General features: G+C 41.3%; 1 protein-coding gene and 1 long non-coding RNA gene across 5 annotated transcripts in view; one reads left to right on the top strand and one right to left on the bottom strand.

Annotated features, from left to right (window-relative positions):
- LOC116693602 (pleckstrin homology domain-containing family A member 7) overlaps positions 1-13973 on the bottom strand; it is a 140853-nt gene that overhangs the window by 95974 nt on the left and 30906 nt on the right. Inside the window, exon 1 of one of the 4 annotated variants that reach the window (XM_032522657.1) lies at positions 6687-6993. The exons of the other annotated variants lie outside the window; for them this stretch is intronic. Within the exon in view, the coding sequence (XP_032378548.1) occupies positions 6687-6757 (71 nt within the window). The 5' untranslated portion in view covers positions 6758-6993. Of the gene's footprint in view, positions 1-6686; positions 6994-13973 lie in introns of those variants that run through there. 4 annotated transcript variants of the gene reach the window in all.
- The window catches only part of LOC116693624 (uncharacterized), a 20072-nt gene continuing 14909 nt past the window's right edge, over positions 8811-13973 (top strand). Inside the window, exon 1 of the long non-coding RNA XR_004332962.1 lies at positions 8811-8820. This is a non-coding gene — a long non-coding RNA (uncharacterized LOC116693624). The remainder of the gene's footprint in view (positions 8821-13973) is intronic.

The following is a 13973-nucleotide window of genomic DNA, read 5'->3' as shown; positions in this document are numbered from 1 at the left end:
CTGCTTTTCTAACTCAAACAATAGGTATAATTTCCTATAAATGAGGGTTATTGATCATAAATTTCAAAAACAACTGTAAAACTAATAACTTAAGTTAGTGTTGAAAACGTCAAAAAAAAAGTGTCAAACATTGAAAAAAAGTGTCGAAAGTGTTGAAAAACGGGACCACAACGTAAGAAAAAGTTAAAGACATTGATAAAAAGTGTCAACAAAAGTGTTGATTTTCAATTCTGACTGGAAGATAACACAAGGATTAAACAATCCAGACTACTGATAATGTATGCTTATTACACAACACACATACACATTCACTGAGACCAGGACAAAATCCTGACGCACTGATACTGCTCTGGACAACATACAGTCAGCGACTCTGACTCTCTCCAACCTTCCAAGGCCGAGGCCCGTACAGAAACCCAAACTACCCCAACAACAAGGGCTCAGCGTCTCGCCTCCGCTCCAATTTGACCAAAATCAACAGACTTTGAAGTCAGGAGCCTTAGAGTGTTGCTCTAGGCTACTGTCCGGTCTCTGCACCGTTTGACTGTAATGAACCCATATCCAGCAAGATTTTAGGTGCAATTTTATTGGATGATAGAGATATCTTCTCATCTTGCAATATTCAGACTGTCTTCTATCCCCTTAGCCCTGATCCTCTCACTCCTGCCACAGCACACATACACACTCTATGTGATGAAACCAACGTTAAAAAAAACACAGATTACACTCGCCACCAACTGCTTTCTGGGCTAGATTTAGCCCCCAACCCTTCAATGAACTCTTCATGGCCGGCTGCTATGTAAACATGGCTTGTTTTTGTGTCCTCCCACTTCTCCTGAGTTAGACAGGTTGAGACAGAGACACATCTAGAATTATAAGAAGGGTGACATTTAGGCACAGTGTCCCATCTAAGAATGGGAAATTAGCTTGTGGTGTTGGACATCATACTAATTTACCATCCCGGCCGAGCACAATATAATGTAGATACTTTTTGTCAATCTGGTGGATAATGAGCACGGGGAAATGTCTGACATTACAAAACTGTCAGAAATGTCTTTTATTCTTCAATTTGAATTCAGAAATTGCATTGTTCCCCTATAGACTGAGACATGAAAAATGCAAACAGACAAGGAAGTCCCAAAAATATTAATCTGGCAATGCAAGCTTTTCATCCAACAACAACAAAATGATACCATGAAACTAGAACGTCTTTCTGGGTAAGCAAAAAATGACATTTTTTCAGCCTGTTACCAAAGAGAAGTGGTTAAAGATATTATGAACTTGTATTAATTTCTTCTTCTTTGTGATATACTCTGTATCCATTGATTAATTTATTGCTATATTTTAGTTTGAAAGCACTTTGTTTTTAAATGTGCTATATAAATAAAGGGCGTCATTTATCCTGGGCGTCATTTATGAAATTCTGCGTAGATTCTATTCTGAAAGATTTGGTAACCAAAAAACATTCTGATTAATAAATATATACGTGCCTGACCTTATGAGGTCGTGAATGAGCCTCATGCTCCTCCTAAGGCCGTCCCATATTTGTCCTAATAAGCCCCATAACAAACAATCAATGAATATTCCAGGCTTGTTGATGACCAATCACGAGACGAAAAAATGGCGGGGAAAAAAAAACACATTCAGTGATTGTGAGATCGAGGTGCTCTCGCTAAATCTTTGAGCAATGCCAAATGTGCCGTGCTGTTGATTGGTTGCAATACACAGGTCATCGGGAACTGTAGGGCTATTTATTTATTTAATGTCCCAATAGGTTAATTAAATCCAATAAACCAGAGGTGGACTGGAGTCATCTTGGCTTCATCAGGGTGGCGCAGGTGTTTTGGATGCAGGCTGTGTGCTCCGCCTCTAGAGTACGTTATCCATGTGATATTTCGTGTTACCATCGGAAGTCATTAAAACTCAAACAAAGCCTTGGGAGTGTTACGCACTAGGCCTGCACAATTAATCGTTATAAAACCACGATCTTGATTCACAATCTTGTTTTATCTGTTTTTTTCAAAAAAATGTACTTCATACAAAGAGGCTCAAACTAAAGAAGTGCTTAATGCAAAATATGTGGACTCTAGCTCAAAGAATTGATTCTTGACGAGTCAGGGACTTGTGAGCATTTCTGATCAGTGTATGTTTACTAACAATGATTATTGCTTTCCTGGGGTTTCCAACTTTGCAGTCAAAACTGACTGACATCAACAGTTAACCCACCATCCTTTCACCGCATCCCCCCCGCCACAGACAAACCCCAATGTCGAAGTAACCACATCTATGACAGCTCTCTCTCTCTCTTTTCAGTGTTAGAGCAATCTTCATCCAAGTCTGCTGCTGCGACAACCCGGCACACTGTGACATGAGGGCACCCTGCCTGAGAGTGACTTGCAGGGAATTCATTTTGTCAAAAGTGTCAGACGCATCACACATCAAGCCGCAGCAGTGTCAACACTCAGTGGGAGGAGAGGAAAGCTACAGAGACTGAATGACACTCTCCTGGAGAGTCCCAAGATAAGATGCTTGGTCAGAAACTTGTACTGTACTCTTTTCCTGTGCAAGTCTTTGTTTCAATTTAAAAGAATACATACCCAATGCATTCAAGCGTTTGTGTACCATGGTTAGTCGACTTTAAGACACATTTAATACTTTAATAATATTTTTGGTTTCTTTTAGCATCTAAGATTAGTTTTTATGTTCTTCCCCGGTACTGGAATCTACATGCAGGGGTTCATTTCCTCTTTCTTCTCCCAACATCATCTATGCGCCAACCCTCAACTGTCCTATTTTGAGTTTATGCTGGTTGGCAATGTAAAGTTAGCACACTCTCTAATGCCTGGCTGAATGGTGCCAACATGCACACTGCTTCAGGCTATGTATTCAGTTGTTCTCTTATTAAAAATGGCACCAATATACACAACAATATCACAGTCAAATACTTCCTTCAATCTCCTACTGTGCCATTCTTTGGCCTGTAATAAGGAGCAGCTGCATTCACAGGTTAATATTTATTCACACAAAAAACATTTGAAAATGAGTTCTCCAAATGACCAGGAGGATTTTAATTTCACAAGACATTTTATTAACTGTCAGGAGCATTATCTTCCTAAATGTCTGTCAATTAAGTCGCTTGGCTCTGAAGATATACAGCCGTCTCTTTGCTACTCACTCACCTTAAAACCTCTTACACCATTACCGTGTCCTTCCTTTTACAGTTATTACCTATCACACTCGCCACAGTTATTTCTGCGTTGACTTCCGATGAGGTTTTCCACTGAAAAGCTCATCTTTATTCCTTTACCAGCAAGAAATCCTTTTATGCAAATGTATTTAGTTACTTAATACAAAATGACATGGCATGAAAGCGGCACCACTGTAATAGATTTTCTTGCTGGGTTTCTATTTATCACACTTTATTCAGTCCACGTTAGAGATTAGCGGGTGATTAAACACTTTGCCATCTATCTAGCAGAACATCTGAGAAAGGTTAAGGTGGCTCTATTGTTAAAGTCATTTATGAGTTGTTAGAAGCTGTTGTATTGTAAAATGACTGTGCCTATGTATGTGTGTGTGTGTGTATGAGGCAAAGGCTTCAGACAATCTGCTCCATTCACCCCCTGCTGGGCTCCCAGCCCAAATCACCCTTAACTCGTGTGTCTGACAGACCTGCGCACGAGCGCACACACACACACACACACACACACACACACACACACACACACACACACACACACACACACACACACACACACACACACACACACACACACACACACACACACACAATATTGGAAGTAAAATCCGCATATGCAGTATAGGTTCACACCTCTGAGGTGGAACTCGACACATGCAGTGTTGTGAATTTTAATTTGTGTCATGACCTTTCACTCCCCGTCCCTCTTGCATTCATTCGGGATCTATCCGATGAATACTCTCTGTAATATGACGCGATAACTACTGCCACATAAATCCACACTGTCTATCTCTGTCTAATACATGTTTACAAAGGTATGTCTAACTAATTAATTTCTTGCACCTGTCAAATATGTTCACTTTCAGCCTGTCGACACCTTTCATCAATAAGTAGAACACGTAAAATACGACCACTCAGAAAACACAACACTCAATTACCAATCCTCCACGCAATGCAACACACACACACACACAAAATCAATACTCTGAGGCAATCACATGCAGGCCCTTATTAAGCCTTCACGCTCACCTTAAGCCTCTGTGGTTGACCGACGCTGCTGGCTTATGCTGGATTAACGGGGACCAAACAACGGAGTCTGGCTAATGACTTCCTCAAACAGCGAATGAGCACCTTGTCATTTGAATGTAAACACACTGGATTAAGCAGAGGAATGGCGGCGGAGTCTGGCAGTTGCCTGTTGACAGGTGAGGGAATCATTAACCAGAGCGGCCTCGGCGAAAGTAGCGCTGAACTTTCCCTGAGTTCAAAGAACGAGCTACATTATAAAGCCAATTTCTTTATCTCGCTTATTTGATGTGCTGTTTTCATTTTTATCCTTTATTATAAAAAAAAAAAAAAGCAGTTTGAAATACATGAGCAGCCATTTGACCGTTCAGAAGGGGGCTCATGATTAAATGGTTAGAACACATTATTATTGCACTGGAGTGACAAATGCAATTTTGAAGCCTTATCGCGTTGTCCTCCAAGGAAAAACTAAGATCCAATTTCAGTGCAGTCCGCTTCCTCGTTTCCTGCAAAATGCTCTCCTTAACAGCTTAACTGGAAACCAAAAAGCATGATCCCTCTTTTGCCAGTGAGATCTAGGTGTTTACTTTAATAATTTACAAAGCAGTCAATCTTCCATTATTGAGGCATGTGCAGGTGAACAGAAACTCCCTCAGAGGACTGTAAATCCAAAAAAAAAATCGAGAGAAGAAGATGGGATACAGGGCACAAACGGCATTAAGGCACCAAGGAGGACTTTGATTTGTTAACCAAAATAAGAACTGAACTAGAAGATAAATAAAACATGATATCTTTCTAATATGCATCTTGCAACGTACTGTGCAGTTTTACTTTTTGTACTTTACATCCCACTCCATGTGTACTTGTCTTGACATGTCTTTTTTTGTGTATTTGTATTTTGTATATTATGTGAACATGTGCCTATCTGTGTATTGTTGTCTCTATTATACAGAATGTGTTCCTATTACTATTTATCTACTCAATGTTTACTACTGCATGTCTATTTGTTGAATGTTTAACGAGTTAACACCTACCGGTTATTTGGCCAATAAAACTACTGCTATGCAGTTATTTTCTCCTGCATCTTAAGCATGTCGACCATTGCAATCATGCAGAAAAATGTCAAATTTGACTTGAACACATGAGGTGATTGAGCTACAGGTGGAATATTCATAGTGTGAGTCAGAGTACTTCATTATGAGAGAGTAGAGTGGGAGTGAATAGCGGTGGTGAGTTTGTTTTAGAGCTCAGGGCTATTTCCTGGATTCCCGTGTACTCTCCCTCTCTCTTTCTCTCTCTCCCTCTCTCCCTCTCTCTCTCGCTGCCATAAACTGGCTGATCTGACAGGTCATTGACCTGCCCAGTGGTCTGAGGTATGACTCACTCATCAGCTAAATCCCTGTGCCCCCCCGGTGCAGACCACCTTTACTCTTCCTTCTTTTTGCTGCTAGTGCACTAGCAGATTCTCATTAACTATGTGCACAACATGGACAGACAGACAATAAAGAATATATATGCACAACATATATATACACAACAACTAAGCTTTGATAATGCATGTGCACTAAGTTCACACTAGCAGGAAGTAATTTGAGAGGTAGGTTTTTTATTATGCTATTCATTTTTAAGATATGGTTATGCTCAACCACATAGGGATTTTTATAAATACCTAGTAATGGGTAATCAGTATTCTGGTGGTTGAGCTCCAGGAGCCTTTTCACGTTAGAGACTATTGCAGTGTACGACAGAAAAAGAGGCGTGGGCAGGGGTCTGTTCTCCCCTCAGGGAATGAGGATTGATGGTGTTCATTTGAGAGTGGGTCACATCTGAAACCTTGTGATAAATGTAGTGATGTCATTACTGCTGCCAGGGGGGAGGACCAGAGACAGAATGGAAGAGAACCAGTAAAATCTTATGTAATCTCTTTTAATTCAGAGTTTTTAAAAGTGAGAAAACGGATTAGTCATACAGTATGGTTAAGAAACTCAACTTACTTACTGTGATCCCAGCTTAGTTCCGCACTTCTGTCAGCCACTGTAGTCCCACTGACCAGTAAACCTGCCTATCCACTACCTATTATTCTGCACAGGAAAAACCAGTTTCCTGGTTCTGTGTTCACCAAACAAACATTCCTGACAAACCAGTTTGGTCACAACTTCTGCTTTGGGAAAAAATAATGGCTTACTTAGCAATGAATGGATGCATAAAATCAGCCTCAATGGACCAACAACTGTCCCAAATGGCAATGACAATTTTCAAAAATCAAAAGAAGAAAAAAAACACAGCAGGCCGAATCACTTTCATTGGTATGGTAAACGTGGTAAATACGCAGACACAATGTGTAAAAACAGTGAAAACGTCAGGAGACTCAAGACCTCTAAGCAAAAGTACGCGACTTATCCAAGTTACGCAAAGCAGAAGTTGAGTTTGTGGGGTGCACGTTGGAGTTGTGATAGCGTACCTGCAGGGTGCATGGTAGAAGGGATATCCATGGTGAGGTATGTGATTGCAGTATCCAGATTGATTCCACATGATGCTTCTCTTGATCCAATGTGATGACAGTTCACAAGTGCCGCCGTGGTTTCTTTCGGCTTTCTATTTCTGGGGCTGTGGAATCAGACGCGGGCTGCTGGGAGTCACATTAATCAGCTACTGTCGCTCCTCGAGTGGCTCCATGGGGAGAAAACGAGAGGTGGCGGTGAGTTGGAGAGCAGGGATTACTGAGAAGGTAAGATGTCAGGTGAGTCAGGTCTGGTGTGGTTTACACACCTGGAAATGAAGTCTGCTGCAGCCCCCCTTCCCCCCCGGTCTCGACAATGCCACAGCTGCTCAGCAGAGTCTCAGACGGCTGCCCCAGGTGAAGTCTGACATCACAGGATACTCCTTTATTCCTGCCTTGAGACAATCATGTTCCCTTGTGTCTCAGGTGAAAACATGTAGAACAGATGTCTTTGAGGTTAACCTTGCTGAGCTGTATCTTTTGCCTGTTAAATCATGCGTAACATATGTCTCCAACTCACATCACAATGATTTCACTCACACTTGCAGGGTTTTTCAACCTCTCAGGCGCAGATCTATCAGACAGTGTCCAAGATAAGAATTCAGAGACCTCCGTTTCTCCAGCAATCCCTGATGCTCTGTTTATGTCTTTTACACATGCAGTGCATTCTCTCCAAAGTTCACAGGCCCCACAAATCCATCTCTTCCTAATTTAGCAGGTTAAAATCCACAGCCCCACCGTTCCTCTGCTGTATCTAGTTTGTCTCTGAGGTAGTCGACTCCGGCACAGGCGCTTATTTTCCCAATCACAGGCTTCCTACCGGCTCTCCACCCTCACGAAACAACAGTGCACAGCGCTGAATGACTGAGCATACTCGCAGAAAACGAAAGAGAGAGAAAAGAGAGAGAGGAGGGGGGTGGCAGAGAGAAACAGTGAATGTATCAGGAGTGAGAGAGCGAGACAACGAGGAAGAGGTAAACAGAGTGGAGCTGCATTCCTTTTCCCGCCTCATGCTCGTCTGGCAGGATACACACCGCTGAGAGGACGAGAGGGAGAGAGAGAGAGAGAGAGAGAGAGAGAGAGAGAGAGAGAGAGAGAGAGAGAGAGAGAGAGAGAGAGAGAGAGAGAGAGAGAGAGAGAGTGTGGGATGAGAGACCCTGATGTGTTTACATACACACAAAATGTGATTATGGTGTAATTTCAGATCCGAATGCAAACTTGACACAGCCCATGTAAACTCCTTTACCTCAGCTTTTCCAGGACAATTAGGATTGTAAATAACTATGGTTTTATAGTCACAAGGAAGTACGTAGAGTACACTGGTTTTATATAAAAAGAGGCCTAACATAATATCTATATACATTATGTATTTCTTGAGTAACTGTATGAATCATTCATGCAGGTTGGGCTGAGATCAAGCATGTTCTCTCTAGCTTAATGATGTCACAATGGTTGGGTTGTTATCCGCGCATTGGGTTTTCAATGGAATCATATGTGTTAAGATTATTATATTATGTTACCGTTTAAACAATTCCATGAAATTTAAGTTTCATATTTGTCAAGGAGTTTTGTCCAGGGTGCGAACGAATGACTTTTTCTATGGTTGGTTAATCTGACAACGATTTTCTCAATAATCAATCTACGGTTTTGTTGACGTCTTCAGTTAGCATGATTTGTCCAAGAAACGGTTTAAAGTGAAAAAAATTCATTTATTTCACTATCACTACGTCAACTCCTCACAATTAAGAGACTGGAACTAGATAATGCTTGGCATTTTTTGCCATTATCAACTAATTATTTCCGCTTGGAAATATACATAGAACATCATCATTGTAAGTGATTTTGCATGTATTTGCCATATCCTGATGGAAATACTTGCAATAACATCATGATTTTGATATTGTCCAGCCCAAGAAGCAAATGGCTCAGTTGTACAGTTAATCAGAATTTTTTCAACAGTCACATTATTAAGTGCATGTAAACACAGCCCACGTGGAAAAAGCTGAAAGACTAAAAGACTGAAGTAATACAAGTGAGAAAATATTATAGAAAGCACTGATGGGATGAGAAAGATAAATAGAAAGGAGCGGGGGCGGTTCCAGGATCAGACCTTTAGGGGGGCTCAGGGCCTAATGAGAATGTGACGCGGATACACTGCATGTTAAAGGGTTAACCCCCCCCCCCCCTGCTAAATTAGTAAATTAGCCAAATAGCTGATAATCTGAGCTAGCTACTGAACAACAACGTCAGCCAAGACTATGACAGAACTAAACCTGACACTATGTAAATCACAGTAATAACAACCAATTTGACAAAATGATCTAACATTCAGCAATTTAAGTTGGTCACGTTTCAATTTGGGTTCTGATCTACGCCATGAATTGACCAACTTCTTCTCTGGGAACTACCAACGTTAAACTTCACAACTGAACTCCTGCTCTCCCTCCGACAGATTAGATAGAGACTCAGAAAAAGGCGGGAGTCTGGCACAACCACCTCCGATTGGCCAAAACAACGTTTCTGTTGACTCGTTCCTTGACGGGGTTACAGGTGCAGAGCAAAAGCGACACATGATATTAAACCTGTTTCAAGCCCTTTGAACCTGTAATTGTTTGTCCTCTGTCACTAACAGTGATTGATTAATTTATTATTAAAAAATAAAATAAAATAAAAAATAAAAATCGCGCATGGAAAGGAGAGCTAAAATCCGTGTTTTTAGTGAACAGCAGGTCATTCCCAGCAGCAGCCCACAGTCTGACTCAAACCTCCCAACCAGCACATGGAGCCTGCAGGTGAGAGGTCACCTCTGTGCAGGCGGCTAAACAGAGATGTGCTGTCTCCCAGGAGAGCTGGACTACTCCACTGCCCCACTAAGCAGGGCAGCAGGCGTGCCCCGGCTGTAAGGGTGACTCCAATGCCCCTGGGGATAGGCTGGTGACACAGCCGCCATAGCTGGCAAAATGACAGCTTCACTCACTGCGGGTCAAAGTCCAGACAGATGTGTAATCTGATAGAAAAAAAGAGAGTTCCCACAGGGAGCTGGATTAGCTCACGAGTACTTGTTTTCTTTTTGTATTCACCAAAAAAGGGATTTTCACTTCCCAACCCTGATAATTTGATTTAAAAAAAAGTTGTTTATTGGTCCAGAAGGTGGACATCAGATAACACATGAAGAGGAAACTGATTGGGCTTTGTATACTTATTTATTCATGATATCTTACACGGCATTATGACGCTCTTACTATCGTCTTGCATCACTGTCCCGTGCAAAGTGAAAATCCCTCATCCTAATGAGAGGAGGCTCATTTTACAAGGCTGCGACATTCACACTTACTAGAGCAGGTTTCCAATCGGCCATGGGAAAAAAACACTAACGCAGATAGGGAATGTTTGGTCACGTTTGTTCATGGCGTTAATCAGCCACTTAACAAACTTTCCCCGACTATCAAAAAGCAACCAGCAGTTCTGATGAGTGTCCACTCCAGGCAGAATTTGACTAATTTAATGGAATAGAAAACAGATTTACTGGCGAGGTCCTGCTGCATTTGGAGCTTTCACTTGAGATATTTTGATTTTATTTGAGGAATGCAAACCACACAGAACAGGATAAATTCACATCATGACGATTCATGTATTAATGTGACGGGCAATTACTGGTAAAGAACACAAAAATCCAGAGTCCCCCTTACAAAGTGGCTTCCGAGCTACAGTAGGAGTCATGCAGTGATTAACAGGGTGAGAAAGAACCAGTTTTCCTTCAACTTAGCTTGTTGTTTGAACTCCCATTTTACTCTTTGGTAGAATTGTTCACAGCTCATTGACACGTGTGTGTGATACAGCGGTCGCAAGGACAAGTTGCTTCTAGCGCTGAAATGATTAGTTCATGAGCTGATAGACAGAAAGATACTCAGCAAGTACTTTGATAACCAACTAATTGTTTTTAATTAAAAACAAAAGGTCTCTGGTTTTTGCTTCTCAAATGTTATAAATGGCTGCCTTTTTTGTTATATCTGACAGTTAAAAGAACAAATTTGGGTTTTAAACCCAATCAGACACATTTTCCCCAAAACGTGTTGTGTGAGGAGTCGCACATGCCAGCCTGCTGATCTCAGACATCATACAGATTTGAATTTATTCACACCGCCTGAAGAAACCTCATCAGTTGTGACTTAATTGGCTGGTTACATCAGTCCTCTTTGCCTTGGTGAGAGCAAAGAAAGAGATCACAAAAAAAGAAGGAAAAGAGTGGTGGGGAGGGAGGGAGGGAGGGATGGATGGAGTAGAGGGGGGTGGCGAAGACTTGGGAGACATAAAAAGAACAGAGGCGGTGGGAGGGAAGGAGGTGGGCCTGTCTGTCTCTTGCTGTTTGTTTGTGTTGGGAAATTTAATTCCAGCACAATCTAATCAGGGATGGGAAACACAGGGGACCCGGCTCCTTCCCCTTCTCCATCCTCTGTCTCTGTCTTTACTCTCCTTTTTTGAAGAGGCAGGTGGACTGGCTGCACCTTTGCTCGCCTATCCACCCCCGCATGAGCACACAAACATGAGAGGTGGACTATCTTCTGCACAGCCTCACTGACGCACAGATGTAAGGTACAAATGAAAAGATCTTTGTATACACATTCACGAATATATCCATGTGCAAATGAGAGACACACACACACGGCCATTATTGTACAAATACACAAATATGTATGGACGTACAGCACACACACAGCGGTTGTCGTCTTGCAGACCATTGACAGCTGTGTCAAATCATTGTGTCAGTGGGTGAGATGGCAGGAGTGTGATTTGGCCTGGGTTTCGGCTTATCAGGCTTTTACAGCCTAAACCCTTTCATAGCCGCTCGCTTGTAAACACACACACACACACACACACACACACACACACACACACACACACACACACACACACACACACACACACACACACACACACACACACACACACACACACACACACACACACACACCTCCTCTTACCTTCTGTCGAGGCCACATCAGAGCCCATGTTTCTGAAAATCCTTAAGACAACAGTCACCTTCACCCTATCCATCTCGCTTTCAATAGAAACAACCGCCCAACAGCACCAACATAACAAACCTAGTTGTTAATCAATACCATTGATTTCATTATTACCTTTCTGGCTTTAAAATCTACCTCTGCAGCCAACTCTCTGTTTCGGACGTAGAACCTCCAGGACCTGATATTTTCACCTTGATGATTCTGGGAAGATTTTCCACAGAAATGACAGAAAACTTGTTCTACCGATAAGAAGGTGACAAATTAAAATACCGTAGAGACTGTAGAGAGTACGCCGCCCATTAAGATATACCTCAGTAAGCCTTAGTACTACCAGTCTCAGCAGTTAAAAATGTAAGCGATTTAAGCTCTAGGATTCATAATCGATTCATTGAATTTTTTTGATTGTATATCTACTGCAATCACATGATAGATGGATAGATACTTTATTGATCCCCAAGGGGAAACTCAAGGTCCCAGTAGCATACAGACATCACACACTACACACACACATACATCGTGGATATTAAAATAAACAAATTCACATGAATAATATTGATATGAATATGTGTACCTACTTACATACAGTACATACATACGAAAAGTAACATTTTCATACTGTGAATCTTTTCTCTTTTTTTATAAATCAAGAATTGCTTTTGTGTCAAAAATTGATATTGAATTAAATCCTGAGCCTAATAATCGGAATTGAATTGTGAAATTTTCTGAATTGTACACCCCTAAATAATATGACAATTAGTTTAGGTCAGCAAAAGTTTGACAATTACAACCATATTAAAAAAGTGCACGTTTAATTTTGGCCTCTTTTTTTTCACGCTTTCTCACGCACACACTTTCTCTCGTTCTATTATTAGACACAATCTCTGGCTTCGTCATTTCCTCTACCTCGCCTGTGTTCAGTCACTGTCTGGTGTCAATCCATATTAGTTTTCTCTGGAGGACTTGATCAATCATACAGCTGGTCGAAAATCAAACAGAATCGGCAATTCTAAATCAGCAGTTGCAAGCTGCATGTCTCGAGATAAAAAAAACAGACTGATTAGATGTGAAAAATCTGTCAAAACAAAGAGTCCGTAGAGGAAGCTTCCTATACCTATTTAAATGTGTATGAGGATCATGTCGCTCATATCATTTAAGAATGTGCACGTCTGTCTTGGGAGAAGCTTTGTTAGCTTGAATGATGCAATAACGACTGTGTGTGTGTGTGTGTGTGTGTGTGTGTGTGTGTGTGTGTGAGAATATCCCCAGGGTTCTTTTGATCCAGATTCTCCAATCCACACACACACACACACACACACACACACACACACACTCACACTCACTCACACACACACACACACCTATTAATACATCTCCTCTGAGCTTCCTTTCATCATGCCTTGAGGCCTCTCATCTCTCCATCTCACAAGCTAGAAAAAGATACCACAATTAGATGAATTCTTTAATATTTTGGATCAGACCCACATTTAAGAGGAAAGCAAAGACACTTTGTTCAAGGCATGCCTTAATGCCGAACAACAGGAGTCAAACTAAGATTCCCACAGCCTGAAGAACATGTCTTAGCATAATCAAATCAAAAGAATATGAAGAGGATATGAGAAAACATGTCTGTTGGGGATATTTTAGCTACTGCCCTGAATGCCACGTCATTAATGGACCGGGTACAGGACAGGGTAAAGTAAAGCAGAATGGTTTGGGGAAAGTGTGGGCCTTCATATTTTCAATTCAAATTGTCAATTCACAAATTGTCATCAATAATGTCTATAATGATCTAATTGTTACATACGGTAATAACGGCAACCTGCTGTTGACTCATATGTGATTATGAAAAAACTTTGATGTCTGACTGATGACATTTGACTGATGACAGCTCTATACTTTATATACTGTTTGCGCTAATCTTAGCTTCACCAACTGACAGGACAGGCTTCTTCTAAAGGCCCCGTTTCAGAACTTTCAAGTTAGAGAATTTAAAGTGCCCATTTTATGGAAAAAATAATCTCTGCCTTCAGTCTCTGGGTGAGCTGTTCAAAATCTGCACGGCTTTTTACGTAACTAGCCAAGATGAGGTGGCTAACAGTAGCACATGCTAGCATGCTAGCTCGTTTTCAATGGCAAAACACTGCTAAAACACACTAGAACACCATAACCTAGAAAAGAACTACTTCCATGTCACTGTTCTGCAGGTATTCTACAAGTGCCCCTC

Source organism: Etheostoma spectabile, chromosome 8 (genome assembly GCF_008692095.1).
Source record: "Etheostoma spectabile isolate EspeVRDwgs_2016 chromosome 8, UIUC_Espe_1.0, whole genome shotgun sequence".
In the NCBI taxonomy this organism is placed as follows: Eukaryota; Metazoa; Chordata; class Actinopteri; order Perciformes; family Percidae; genus Etheostoma; species Etheostoma spectabile.
Note: the sequence above shows the minus strand (reverse complement) of the source record. Positions and strands in the feature narration are given on the sequence as shown.